The sequence below is a fragment of the Manis javanica genome, chromosome 12 (assembly GCF_040802235.1).
Source record: "Manis javanica isolate MJ-LG chromosome 12, MJ_LKY, whole genome shotgun sequence".
In the NCBI taxonomy this organism is placed as follows: Eukaryota; Metazoa; Chordata; class Mammalia; order Pholidota; family Manidae; genus Manis; species Manis javanica.
Window position 1 is genome coordinate 62,335,752 of NC_133167.1, and position 14,605 is coordinate 62,350,356.

At 36.0% G+C, this 14,605-nt stretch overlaps 1 protein-coding gene across 3 annotated transcripts in view; it reads left to right on the plus strand.

Moving 5' to 3' along the window:
- Positions 1-14,605, plus strand: part of SLC25A12 (solute carrier family 25 member 12) — an 88,716-nt gene that overhangs the window by 26,027 nt on the left and 48,084 nt on the right. For 2 of the 3 annotated variants that reach the window (XM_017655970.3, XM_017655972.3), the window contains exon 5: positions 5,665-5,804. In XM_017655970.3, the coding sequence (XP_017511459.1) occupies positions 5,665-5,804 (140 nt within the window). Of the gene's footprint in view, positions 1-2,221; positions 2,326-5,664; positions 5,805-14,605 lie in introns of all 3 variants that reach the window. The other variant, XM_017655971.3, reaches the window with a different exon arrangement.

Consider the following 14,605-nt stretch of genomic DNA (forward strand, 5'->3'; position numbering starts at 1 on the left):
GGAGTTTATTTTTATAGAATTTTTCGTATCTGTGATAAAGGTCAGTTTTAATGTTTGTACCCACTTAATAAAGTGAATTGTACTTTGTATTTATAGACATATGTTTAGATAAAAGGTAAATTTAAATCTATTCTAACTAAATCCTTTTCACCAAATGGCCTTATGTTTTCTAGTTTGAAGCTCATTTAAAGTATAGTTTTCTCTTGTGCACATCAGGTGAGAAAGGTGGGAGAAAAAGTATTGGATGCAAGTTGTAATAGAGTGGGGAGACTGTTATGCCAACGGTATCTCTCATGGACTATAATGATGATGTTATCTGTGCACTTGTATATATTCTCATCTGTGCTTTTGTTTTTTTAGATATGCTTTTTATACACATCAAATTATATATTTGAATTGTGTGCATCTTTGTACGTGTTTATATAAGTAGCAGTATTGAACAACATGTACTTGAGGGCTGGACAAGTTTTTTTTTTTCATTATTGGAGATGCTTCTACTCTCAGGGAAAGGGCTTACTTTGAGACCTTGGCAATCTATTTCAGAATATACAAGCTCAGGAGAGGGTTCTGGAGTTTTTAAAGGAGTGAATGAAACCATTAGTTTCCTCTTTAATGTTCCTTTAATAAAACTTCTAATGCATGCTGTGGATAATTACTTTTAATGGCTTGTATATCTGTTACTGCCTGGTGGCATGAGCCTTATAAAGGCCATTGCATGACTGGTGTGTGCTAGAAACAATGTACACTTCCCTTGGTCTCAATGTTATCCACGAGTGTATTGGGTATTCTGTTTGGTAGAATTAGGCTGAGGTAACCTAGATAACCAGTTATACTACATTGTGTTGTCAATAGCTGCTATAGATTTGTCCCAAATTAAAAATAATAAAAGCCTTTTGTTTTAACAAAGATATAATCATTTTAAAACAAAACAAAACAAAATGAAACCCAATCTCTTATCTATTAATTAACAAATGAATATAAAACATGTCATATATTCCAAGTTTCTTATTAAAATCTCATCAACATTGGGTTCCAAAGTGTTTGCCTAGGAAATGGCAACTCTCCACGTGACCTATTCCAAAGGTATATCGTCATTCTCTGACTGTAGAACCCTCAAAAAGCAGGGATTTCTTTTGATTTTGTATTATGTTTGGCCATCATTATGTATGGCAAATAAATTTTCTTCTGATTGTGCCTCTAAAATGCACTCTTTTTCCCTAAATGGAAGAATTGATTGGGGTGATGTAGGCATGATCATTGCTATTATTAAGAGGTTCAGGAAATGGAAGTCTGTGTATGAAAAATGTTGTACCTTATGTCAGTGGAAACAAAGCTCTAGACATTGAATAATATGACATTCCAATGGTAATAAATATCTAGTTTGATCTGGTAAGAATTAGAGCTTGACCTGGGCATTCAAATTAAATCAGGAAGAATTTGTGAGACTCCTTTCAGATATCACAGAAAAGGTCATAGTAATACTCAAGATTACTGAACTAGCTTAGAGTTTGAGGTAAAAAAAGGATATGGTGTCAGTTCTGATGCCATTTGGTGATAGATTGTGCAGCATTCATTTCTTTAGTAACAGATGCCCTTTCAATGTAAACTCACCTTACCTGAGAAATGGGCCTTTACATGAATTTGGCAGCAGGACTGCTCTATTGGCTGATTGTGCAGTAGTCCCTTCTGGAGGTAGGTAAAGGGTTAGCAGAAGTGCCTGCCTGCAGAGACGCAGGTGGTCGCCCATGAAGCTACTGGCCCAGCTGGAAGTAAAGCCTAGAAGTCGGCCAGAGTCGACGTGCCACACCTGCTGGGACGTCCTCCTAGAGGGGGATATCAATCTTTTTTTGTTGTTGCTTGTTTCCTTTTGTTTTCTTTTTTTGGTCTCTTAGTTGTTCCTCTTCTTTCCCCCTAAATTTTTCTTCACTGAAAAACTCTTTACTTCTACAAGTCTTGCCATTGTTTTTGTTCAGTTACACTTAAGGATATTCACTGTTCATAGTGGAAGTCCTTCTAAAAGCCTCTTTGACTTCACTTTAAGAACCATGCAGGTGAAACTCAGCTGTTGAGGACTTTTTCCCCCTCACAGTAAAACATGCTTGGTCTCAAGCCTTTAAGTCGGAAGCAGTGGCTCCTGCTGGGCTGGAATCCCGGAATCAGGATGTCGTGGGCTGATGGTAGGTGGGCTGTGTCACAGGGCTGATGGCTTGTATACCTACAGGAGGAGTTCTCTGGCCACACCGTTGGTACAGCAGCTCCTTCCAGGCTCATTCATGGAGCAGGCATGGCGGCAGTCTTGGAGAAGAGTGCCAGCCCCGGTCAGAGGTAATTTTGTACTGCAGAAAGGTGAACCAGACCAGTAGGAAGCTCCCATAAGGACCAGGGGAAGGGTGAGGGTGGATGAGCTGGGGAGACACAGTGTGGGCTTCTGGGGAAATTACAATCTCTATTAAGACGTATTTACCTAATGTATTTGCTTCAGTGTGTATTTCATCTAGTCCAATCATCATAAGTGACTGATAGAGCTAAACTGACTAATGTTACACATCTGTGAACATTTTAACTTAATCATAGTTGTGACCATTACCTGCCGCCTTGACAAATCATTGTGCTCCTCTCCTTTGAGCAAAGAGAACATAATGACAGGCTACTTTTGTATCTTGCCCCAGTTCCCTTCTGAAAAGAATTAAAACATCACTTTTCTAAGCCCATGCTCTGCAGGAAGTGAAAAAGTGGTCTATTGTTTTCTATATGTCAGAAAACGAATGGATTCCTATTTCTCTTAGCATGCCAACCTAGTACAAAACACAAGATCATAATCATGCTGCCAGTAAGATGTGACTGCCATATTCGTTTCATCCAGGCCAGAAATACAGCCACTGAAATAGCACTCCAAGGAGTACTGTTTAGAGCTAAAGACCCTTGTTTGCCACTGGAAAGACGGGATTCTCTCTGGGGGAAAACTTGCTAAGCAGTTTCAGTTAGCTGTATTGGGTATATTTGAGATTACTAGGGTTGCCTTTCATGTCATGCAGAACCTGATGAAACTGGGTAAGATAAGAAAAACATCAGCTATTTGAGCTATTGCCTCACAAAATTATAGGCTCTTCAGTCCTGGAGCTTTTGTACAACTTTTTTTGATAAGCACACCCTGGTATAAGTAAAGTGATAGTTATGAATTGGTTTTCAAAACAATGGTTGGACTAATTGTTTCTATAAGCTTTCCGAGTTAGCCTTAGGCAGTTGGTAGTGGAAATAACAACAGGATATCAGGAGGGTACATCAAGAGGTACTGAAGTAGGTTTGAAATTTTGTTAGTCCTAGAAACTCAATTGTAGCCTGTGACATGGTTAAAATGATTAGAAGCATGGAGGTAGTGAATAAACCACAGTATATAATAATGGTCATAATAAAACCATATGCAAAGTTGTCAACTGACCACTTTGGGAGAAGTAGGAAATGTTCAAATATATACTCATGGAAAATGACCCTTCAATATTTGGGGAGATTACTGAATAATTTAGGCCATCATTTGTTTCAAAGATATTCTGAGATCTTATTTAAAGGTAGCTAGGAAGTTTACAAAATAGGCTTTTAGTTAGGGTATTAGGGAGCTATTTTTCTGAATGCAAACTATACATTGTATTTTTTGTTTATAAATATCCCTTTTGTTATAGAAAGCAATTTTCATAGTTAATTAAAATTTCCATAGTTTCACACTTGAGATTCTGATGTTTTCATATAAAGATTCTGATGTTTCATATAAAGAGAATTCTGTTCTACGATTATATAAAATGTATCTAGGTAGCAATATGTATGTTTTTTATCAAGTAGTTGAGTTTTAGAAGTTGTGATCTTTAAAATAAAGGTTATCATAAAATAATTTATTCCTTTAATAATCTTAATATTACTAAATTAAATGTATGTAGTAATTTAAGTTGTCCTATTTGGCTTTTAAAATTTCTTCATGTTTGCTTAGTCTAACACCTTGTTAGGATTTTCAAATAAGAAATCTAATTTGGAATAGAAGTGACTAAATTAGAATCCTAAAAAATTATTGATCTGCCATATTTTTAGCTCTATTTTTTGCAACCCATTATTTTAATTAATATGAATTAATCCATGTATATTAATTTAATATTACCATAAACTAACATTTTATAACTTGTTGATGTTTCATATAGATTTAAGGGTAATCTTTTGTTGATTAGAAGACAAGATCCCATGTATTGCTATTGAGTTAATTCTTTGCTTTTAGAAACAAAATTCCATTTACTTAATTTGTGTTTATGGAAGGTGAAAATAATTTGACATGGTTTGAAAACTCTGAAGTACTGTTGCGACTTAGGGAAGAAAAAATGCTCCCTTCCATTTGAAAGAAAAGACGAGAATCCCATCTCGCCAGTGACATCCAGTGCCTTCTTGCAACTTACTGATTGTTGTGCCCTATTCAGAGCTGATGTACTGAGCCCAGGCAGGTAGGATCTCTAGTTAGGATTCACACACACACACCATAGCAATGCTTTTATCCAGAAAAAAAGATGTAAAACTGAAGGGAATCCATTAAACCATTAATATCAGATCCATATCTTGCTCAAAGAATTTGCAGAAATTAGAGAAAATACCTTAGTTGGAGATTATAAAGCATTAAACTTGTATTTACTAATTCTTTAGTATAATTTATAGCTATTGATGGTAAAACCTTTTCACTAATATAATTGGCTTAAATTTGAAAATAATTTTGTTCTTAAGACATCAGTAAAACAGGCTTCCTGCTTTCTTAATTTCTTAATTTTTTTTTTTTGGCATGAGCTTCTAAATTGTCTATCCAGTCTATGCTTGTTAAAGTACCAGTCATTTGTGAATTGACTTTTATAGTAAGTGTAGAAATGTGTAAGAAAGTGAATGACAGTGCATGAAGACAAGCTGTCAGAGGGTCTGGCATGCTTACACCATGATTGGTTCCTATATAAAAGTTAGTGTACTGTGTTTGGTACTTTATTTAAAAGTGAATCACTAATTTCATTTATCTTAAAACATTTTAATAGTTGAGACTAATAATCATGGTTTTTATGGGGATTTTGAAGCTTTGTGTCAAGACCATATTTTTGACAATATCAGAAGCTTTTAATAAGGTGCTTGCTGCTGAGCTAATAATACGCTTTTGGTAGTATTTCTTATACCTATCTTCAATAGACATACTCAGACTAGTGTGAATGTAATAATCAAGCCTCAATCAAACCATACTTAGTATGACAAATATTGCCTTGTACTGTAATTTAGGTATTCATGCTTCTGATAAAGGGCTTAATTCGACTCCTTGAGGAACTGGGAAAACAGTATTGATTTTATACTGGAATGCAAAGTAGCAGCCATTTATAGTGCAAGATATAAATCACTTCCTAATTAAAATTAAATCAAGAGAAATTAAGAATCTCATGGCCTTATATGTAATGGTACACAATCTTAAGTGTAAAATTATATTTTGTATCAATTGTGTTCCTGTGCATGGGTTTCTGGGCACAAAAAATTGCAGCTAATCTTAATAGGAGCAGATAATATTGACTTAAAAAATTTCTCTTAATTTTTTTCTGTAGGAACTTTGCAGTGGACTAAACTACTTATTCCAGATATAATTTATTTATTTTTGTTTTCCCTTTTAAGAAAATGTCAAAGAAATTTTTGGACAGACTATTATTCATCATCATATCCCTTTTAACTGGGACTGTGAATTTATCCGACTGCATTTTGGGCATAATCGGAAGAAGCATCTTAACTACACAGAATTCACCCAGTTTCTCCAGGTAAGCATAGGTTTCATAACTGGTGTAAATATGCCGTTCCTCCTCCACCTCCTTCTCTTTTGGTTTTATTAAGTTTATTACAAAAAGTAACAATTCTCTGAGGCATTTCACCCCCATTTTTCATTTCCCACTCTCAGAGATAACTTCTTTAAACCCTTCTACTTGTTTCCTTCAGTGTTTACTTCCATAGCTTTAAATATTAGACTTGTGCTGGTGCTTCTACTTTTCAGTTTTTTACTTTTGGATATTTTTTATTGAATTTCAACTAGGTGAAGCTAGTTCCTTCACCTCTCCTTCTCTATCACAGAGTAGGGCATTTTCTGTCCCCACCTCCGTGTAATTATGTCATGATTCTGCTTGGGTCAGTAATTGTATTTGAGTTACTATAATTTTATAGACACTATACATGACTAAAATGATTACTTAGAGTTTCTAGTTTTTCTTGTTTCATTTTCTATATATTAATAGTAATTCATTCTCAAATTTTGCTTCAGTTACTAAAATCTCATTTTAATATGTTTAAAATATATTAGATGCTATCAGTTCCATCTTCTTGGAGCTCTCCAGGAGCTTTCTTTCTCTTTAAAAAAAATTGAGGTAAAATTCACTTCCTATAAAATTAACCCTGTATAAGTGCACAATTGAGTGGCATTTAATGTACACAGTGTTGTGCAGCTATCACCTCTAATTCCAAAACCTTTCATTGCTCCAGAAGAAAATCAGTGCCCAGTAACAGTCACTCCCCATTCCTGCCTCTCTCCCAAACCTGGCAACCACCAGTCTACTTTCTGTCTCCCTGGATTTACCTGTGCTGGATATTGCATATACAGTCATCCCCACTCATCCGCGGTTTCGCTTTCCGCGGTTTCAGTTACCTGTGGTCAGCCTCACTCCAGGAGCCAAAGGTCTCCTCTGACATAGCATCAGAAGGTCAGCAGTAGTCTAGTGCTGTGTCACTCCCCTTGTCTCATCTCATCACGTAGGCATTTTGTCATCTCACATCATCACAAGAAGAAGGGTGAGTACGTTGCTGTATGATACTTAGAACACATTCTCATAGTTTTCATTATACTATATTGTTGTAATTCTTTCATTTTATTGTTGTTAATCTCTTACTGGAGCTAGTTTATAAACAGCTTTATCATAGGTATGCATGTAGAGGCAAAATAGAGTTTATGTAGGGCTCAGTACTATCTGTGGTTCCAGGCATCCATACTGGGTATCTTGAAATATATCCCCCACAGATAAAGGGGAGACTACTGTAAATGGAATCATATGATATGATATTTTGTATCTGCCTTTTTTCTCTTAGCATAAGGTTTTCAAGGATTATTCATGTATTAGTACTCCATTCTTTTTTAATGGCTCAATAATATTCCATATGTGGATATACTATATTTTGTCTAGACATTCATTAGTTGACAGACATGTGGGTTCTCATCTTTTGGCTGCTGTGAATAGTGCTGTTGTGAACACTGGTGTACAAGTACTTGTTTGAATACCTGTTTTCAGATCTTTTGAGTATATCCCTAGAAATGGAATTGCTGGGTCATACAGTAATTTTATGTTTAACTTTTTGAGGAATCACCAGACTCTTTTCCACAGCCTTTGCACATTTTTCCTAGAACTTTCTGACCTGCTTCATATTTGGGGGATGGACATTGTACCTGTTGCATAGTTGTTAGTCTGTGATCTCCCTTCACTTTTATCCTGGGGAACCCATTTGCCTTTCTGTTACATTGAATCTCCTGTTCACTGGATTTCATGTCTTACTTTATTACAGTTTATTTCTTCTTGGTGGAATACTTCCTGAAAGGGCTTCCTGAGGAAAGTACAATAGTTTTTTGTGAGACTTTTCATATCTGAAAACCTCTTCTCTATCATTACACTTAGTTTGGCTAGGTACAGAGTTCTAGTGGGAATTAAATTTTCTTCCTGTGGATAAAATGAGAATTCCTGTGGCCCTGGTTGGCTAGCTCACTGCACACCTGTGGGCAATACATGGCTGTTTACTCTATAAAAGGAGCTCCACCCAGTGCTCTGCGGGTGACGGTGGCAGGCCTCCAAGGCTGCAGGAGAGCAGAGCAGAGGCTGGAGGTGGCAGTGCCAAGGACAGAGGCCCAGAGGACGGCTGTGTGGGATGACTGTGCAGAGAGACCCAGAGGACGGCTGTGTGGGATGACTGCGGGATGCCTGTGCAGGCAGAGAGGCCCAGAGGCAGAGACCAGCTTGCTGCATACAGACTTGCTCTGAGTGAACGGGATTTTAGTGACTGACCTGCCACTGTGAGAATAAAATTGGGTATTACCCTTTCACCCCAGGAACGTTTTGCTGTCATTTTCTTTGGTCACACTGAATCCATAGCGAACTTGCCTGGGGCTGAAACCCATTGGCAAGACATTCCTAACTTTGAAAACATTTCTCTTTTGTTTCTAGCTTCCACTGTTGCCACTGAGAAGTTCAGTGCCATTCTCATTCTGTTTTGAAACATTTTTTTTACTCTGGAGGGTTTTAAGATTTTTTTACTTCAGTGTTTTAAAATTTCATGGTGATATTCCTTGGTGGGAGCTCATTTTTTATTCATTGTGTTGGGCATTCAGTGGGCTCTTTTCATTTGAAATCTTCTGTCCTTCAATTCTTGAAAATATTCTTATTACTTCTTTAATTATATTTTCTTCCTTTCTAGAACTATTTAAATCTAGTAAGTGAATGATCCTTTAGTTTTCTTTTCTCTCTTACTTTCCTTCTAAACCTTCTTTTTAATTTTAACTGTATTTCTAAGTTTTGAGTTCTTTTAGGTTTTCTGAATATTCCTTTTTAAGGAATAGTATTCTGTTCTTCTTTCATATATGTATTATTTTCTCTCACTTCTCCAAAGATTTTAAAGACAGGGTTTTTGTTTTTGTTTTCTAAAAACTTTTCTTCTTCCTGAAGAATGTCTGTTTCCTCCAAGTATCTTTCTCTTTGCTTGGGTCTCTGTTTTTCATGTCAATGGCTTTTCTCCTATGACTTGTGGTCCTTGGTCCTCGGTCCTCTGCTCAGATTTAGGATTGAAGCTTCTTTGGAGCTTTCAGTTCATGATAGGACTTAATAACTCTGGACCTTATTATAAAGTTCACTGGCTGGGCTATTTTATTTGGGACCGTCTTGCCAATGAGTGTCAGCCCTGGTCAAGTTCACTATGGATTCAGTGAGACCGAGCAATAACAATGGAACGTTCTTGGGGTGAAAGAGTTTATTACCCAGCTTTATTCTCCCCATGATAGATCGAGCACTGGAATTACTTCTGCATCCAACAGTCTGCAGGTCCATAATCCTCCTTCATCTCTGCCTCCACCCAGAGCACTTTTATAGTGACTCAGTCAATAGTGACTTACTGCCTACAGGTGTGGAAGCAGTAGCCTAGCAGTAGGCCGATTACATCATCAAGTAATTTACATTCAGGTGAGGATCCTGGCCATAGGAACTTCAATTTTCCCTACAGGGACCCTCTAAGGTCTTTATGTTCAGATCTTTTCCTTTGGGTTGGGGAATCATAATAATCATGTGACCTCCCATCTGGTATATTAGATCTGGCTTTTGATATTCTGGTTGCTGAGTAAGACAAGAGGGTTGTAGGTATCAGCATTCAATATGGAGATGGATTTTCAGTTAATTACCTCTTCAACTGTGCTGTTCTTCCCTACTCCAGAGATAATCTGTTAAACTCTTCAGGCAGTGAGCTCTAGTCTTTTGCCAGGGTTGAGAAAGGGCCAGAGGCCTCACTATGGTGCAGTAAGACAGGTAACTACTTTTTAAACGGACTGCCATCTAAGCCACCAGGTTTCAGTTTTACCTCCAGGTGAAAGCCCATCCCAAAATCACTTGCTGGGGAAGTGTAGGGGGTCAGCTGTCTGTTTTTTTGGCTTTCTCTACCAATTTTCTTGGGCATACTGAGTCATTTGTCACTTGCCCTTCTGCTGTCTAATCTTAAAAAATAGTTGCTATCTTCTCCTTTCTGTTTTCTTAGTCCTTGAGTTTCTATTTTGTTTTGTTTTTAAGTTTTTTGCTGTGATTGTAATGGAGAGTAGAGTTTTGGAAAACAGCAGAGTTAAATGTACCAGTAGCTCAGTCTATAGAAAGCCACTATTTCTGAAGCTCTGCTATTTTTACCTCACAGTTAGATGAAACACATTTCCAAGTGCATAAGATCTTTAGCTTTAGCAAACTTCCATTCTTTTCCCTTTCCCTCAGTTCCCCTACCTACCCTTTGATTCCAGAAGCGGATTTATTTTTATCCTTTAAAATATTGTATCTTTTCAGGTGAAGTATCTTTTTAGAGAATCTTTATTTTATTTTTTATAAGCCTAGAGTATTGTTTTTCCTTATGAGCATTGTCACATAAAACTATATCCTTTAGCTATAGCTGTTTGTAAAGTGCAGTGCTTATTCTAACACTTTCACTGTTTAGTGCCTAGCTGTCTGACCTTGTAAAATGCCCATACTTGAAAGATTTCTGTAAAGAGGACTTGCTCTCATTGTTGGTTTCTTTCATTTAAAGAAGATATTTTACAATATCCATTCTACCCTGGTATTAATTATACTGCATAAAATGGGAGCTTTATATATGAAACTTCTTTTATTTGTTTTGCTTCTCATTTTGAAGTCCTTAATTTTAATTTTTTATATTTTTGTTTTGAAAGACTGTAACTATATTTAAAAATACAACAGTATAATGAACCCCCATGTATCCATCAACCAACTTCAACAATTATGAACTATTGGCCAATCTTGCTTTATCTATACTCTCCACTCTTCCCGCAGTGCATAATTTGAAAGCCAGTCCCATACACTGTTGTTTGATCTGTGATACCTCAAATATATATCTTTGAAAGACATGTAAGAGACATTCTTCAGAATAGATCACATATGAGGCCACAAAAAGCCTCAATAAATTAAAAAAGATTGTAATTGTTTCAGGCAACCACAATAGTATGAAACTAGAAGTAAATTACATGAAGAAAACAACCTCATAAACACATGGAGGCTAAACAACATGCTCCTAAATAATCAATGGGTCAATGAACAAATTAAAACAGAAATCAAGCAATACATGGAGACACATGGAAATAAAAATACAACAGTGCAAAATTTATGGGACATCGCAAAAGCAGTTCTAAGAGGGAAGTACATAGCAATACAAACCTACCTCAAGAAACAATAATACCAAATAGTCTAGATTTACCATTAAAGAAACTAGAAAATGAAGAAAAAATGAATCCAAAAGTTACTAGAGGGAGGCACATAATAAAGATCAGAGCAGAAGTAAATGAAATAGAGAAGAATAATATAAGAGAAAAAAAAAATCAATGAACCAAGAGTTGGTTCTTTGAGAAAATAGACAAAATAGGGAACCCCCTAGCCATACTAATCAAGAAAAAAAGAGGGAGTACAAAAATAAACAAAATCAGGAATGAAAAAAGCAAGTCAGAACAAATACCACAGAACTACAAAGAATTATTAGAGAATTCCATGAAAAATTATATGCCAAAAAATTGGACAATCTAGAAGAAACAGACAATTCCTAGAAAAATACAGCCTTCCAAGACTGACCCAGGAAGAAACAAAATCTGAACAGACTCAATACCAGTAACAAAATTTAATTAGTAATCGAAAAACTCCTAATAAAAGTCCACCAGGATCAGATGGCTTCACAATTGAATTCTACCAAACATTTAAAGTAGAGCTAATACCCATTCTTCTTAAAGTATTCCAAAAAGTAGAAGAGAGAATTCTAAACTCATTCTATGAAGTCAGCGTCACTCTAATACCAAAACCAGACAAACACACCACAAAAAAGAAAATTACAGACCAATATTGCTGATGAACATAGATGCAAAAATCCTTAACAAAATATTAGCAAACTGAATTCAGAAATACAACAAAAATGATCATCCATCATGATCAAGTGGGATTTATTTCAAGGATGCAAGGATGGTACAATATTTGCAAATTAGTCAATATCATACACCACAAATTACAAAAAGGATAAAAACTGTATGATAATCTTAATAGATGCTGAAAAAGCATTTGACAAAATTTAACATCTATTCATGTTAAAAACTCAACAAAATGCTTATAGATGGCACATACCTCAATATAATAAAGGCCATATATGAGAAATCCACAGCCAACATTATATTTAACAGTGAAAAGCTGAAAGCTTTTCCTCTGATATTGGGAGCAAGACAAGGATGCCCACTCTCACCACTTTTACTCAACATAGTACTGGAGGTCCTAGCCGCAGCAATCAGACAACATAAAGAGATGAAAAGCATCCAAATTGGTAAGGAAGAAGTTAAACTGTAACTATTTGCAGATGATATAATATTATACATAGAAAATCCTAAAGACTCCACCAAAAAACTATTGGAACTAATAATTGAATTCAGCAAAGTGGCAGGATACAAAATTAATACATGTAAATCTGTTGCATCCCTATATACTAACGATGAACTAGCAGAAAGAGAAATCAGGAAAACAACTCCATTTGCAATTGCATCAAAAATAATAAAATACCTAGGAACAAACCTAATGAAGGAGATAAAAGGCCTGTACTCTGAAAACTATAAGACACTCAAGAGAGAAATTAAACACACAAATAAATGGAAACCAATCCCATGCTCATGGATAGGAAAAATTGATATTGTCAAATGGTACCCTGCCCAGAGCAATTTACACATTCAGTGCAATCCCTATCAAAATAGCAGTAGCATTTTTCAACTAGAGCAAATAATCCTAAAATTCATGAGCAACCACAAAAGACCCTGAATAGCCAAAGCCATCCTGAGAAAGAAGAACAAAGCTAGAAGTATTATGCTTCCTGACTTCAAGCTATACCACAATGCTACAGTAATCATGGTATGGTACTGGTACAAGAATAGACTCATATATCAGTGGAACAGAATAGAGAGCCCAGAAATAAACCCATGTATATATGGTCAATTAATATACAGTAAAACAGCCATGAATATACAATGGGTAAAAGACAGTCTCTTCAATAACTGGTATTATTGTGCCTGGTGTTACAAGCTTTTGTACAAGAGAGGATACCATCAACAGAACAAAAATTCAACCTACAGTATGGGAGAATATGTTCATAAATTGTTTCATGATTTATCTGATAAGAGGTTAACATCAGAAATATATAAAGAAGTCATACACTTCAACACCAAAATTAAATGACCCAATTAAAAAATGGCTGGAGGACCTGAACAGACATTTTTCCAAAGAAGAAATACAGATGGCCAACCAGCACATGAAAAGATGCTCCACATCAAAACCACAATGAGTTGAACCACTGGTGTGTTGTACACTCAGACCGGTTGAAATGGCCACTATCTAAAAGACAAGAAAAAGCAAGTGTTGGGGAGGATGTGGCAAAATAGGAACCCTCCTATAATGTTGGTGGGAATGTAAATTGGTGCAACCACTGTGGAAAGCAGTATGGAGAGTCCTCAGAAAACTAAAAATAGAAATACCATATGACCCAGTAAGTCCACTTCTAAGAATTTACCCAAAGAAAACAAAATCCCTGATTCGAAAAGATGTATGTACCCCTGTGTTTATTGCTGAATTATTTATAGTAGCCAAGACATGGGAGCAACCAGTGTGTCCACCAGTAGTTGAATGGATAAAGAAGTGGTACATATACACAATGGAATATTATTCAGTCATAAAAAAAAGAAATCCTGCCTTTTGCAACAATATTGATGGACCTAGATAGAGGATATTGTGCTTAGTGAAATAAGCCAGGCAGAGAAGGACAAATGCCATATGATTTTACTTGTGGAATCTAAAAACAAAACAAAACAAAACAAAACAAAATGAACAAAATAGCAATAGACTTATAAATCCCAAAAGTGACTGGTGGTTACCATGGGGAGAAAGTTAGGGTGGGTGGGTGGAGAGGGAGGGTGAAGGTGATAAAAAGGCACAAAATTTTCAATCATAATATAAATTGGTTATGGAGATGATAGTACAGCATGGAGAATATAGCCAATGATTCTGTAACATCTTCCTATATTGACAAATAGTAGCTGTACTAGTTGGGGTGGGGATTTAGTAATATAGTTAACTGTTGATGTTGAACCACTGTGTTGTGTACTTGGAAAATAAGAGTACTTCAACTGTTGACCTAATGTAAAAATAGAAAATCTATTCTTCTAACATTACTTTTGCAGTGAGAATTCTGCCTTGTCTTTAATATAAAGGTCCACATATTCTTTAGTACTGAGTCACATTAATATTACTGAGACTGATTAATAAGCCAGTATGTTGATGGTTGCCGCTGGATATCTCTGAGAGGCTAAGACATGATATTTCTAAGAGAATACAAAGACATGAAGGAGGGAAAAAGGGAGTAAAGAAGGGGAAATATATATATGGTAGAGAGTAGACCTGTGTCTACTTCTGATGCTGTTCAGGAATATCCTTTTTGTGGGGAAAACGTTCAACCATATTTTAAGGTTAAAATAAAGAACAAAAATTCCTACTTCATTTGAAAGGTGGTGTGGGCTGGAGTTGAGGTGATAGGAAGATGGAGTTAATTAGGGAGAATGATCAAATCAGAAGAAGTGAAAATTTACAAATATGTGGGAATAAAATAACATGCTCCTGAACAATCAATGGGTCATAGAAGAAATCAAGGGGAAAAAAAATTTCTTGAGACAAATGAAAATGGAAACACAACTACAAAGGGGGTATGGTGGAGTACTGCTTGGGGTACATACAGTGCCTTTCTCAGAGGGAAGTTTTTAGTG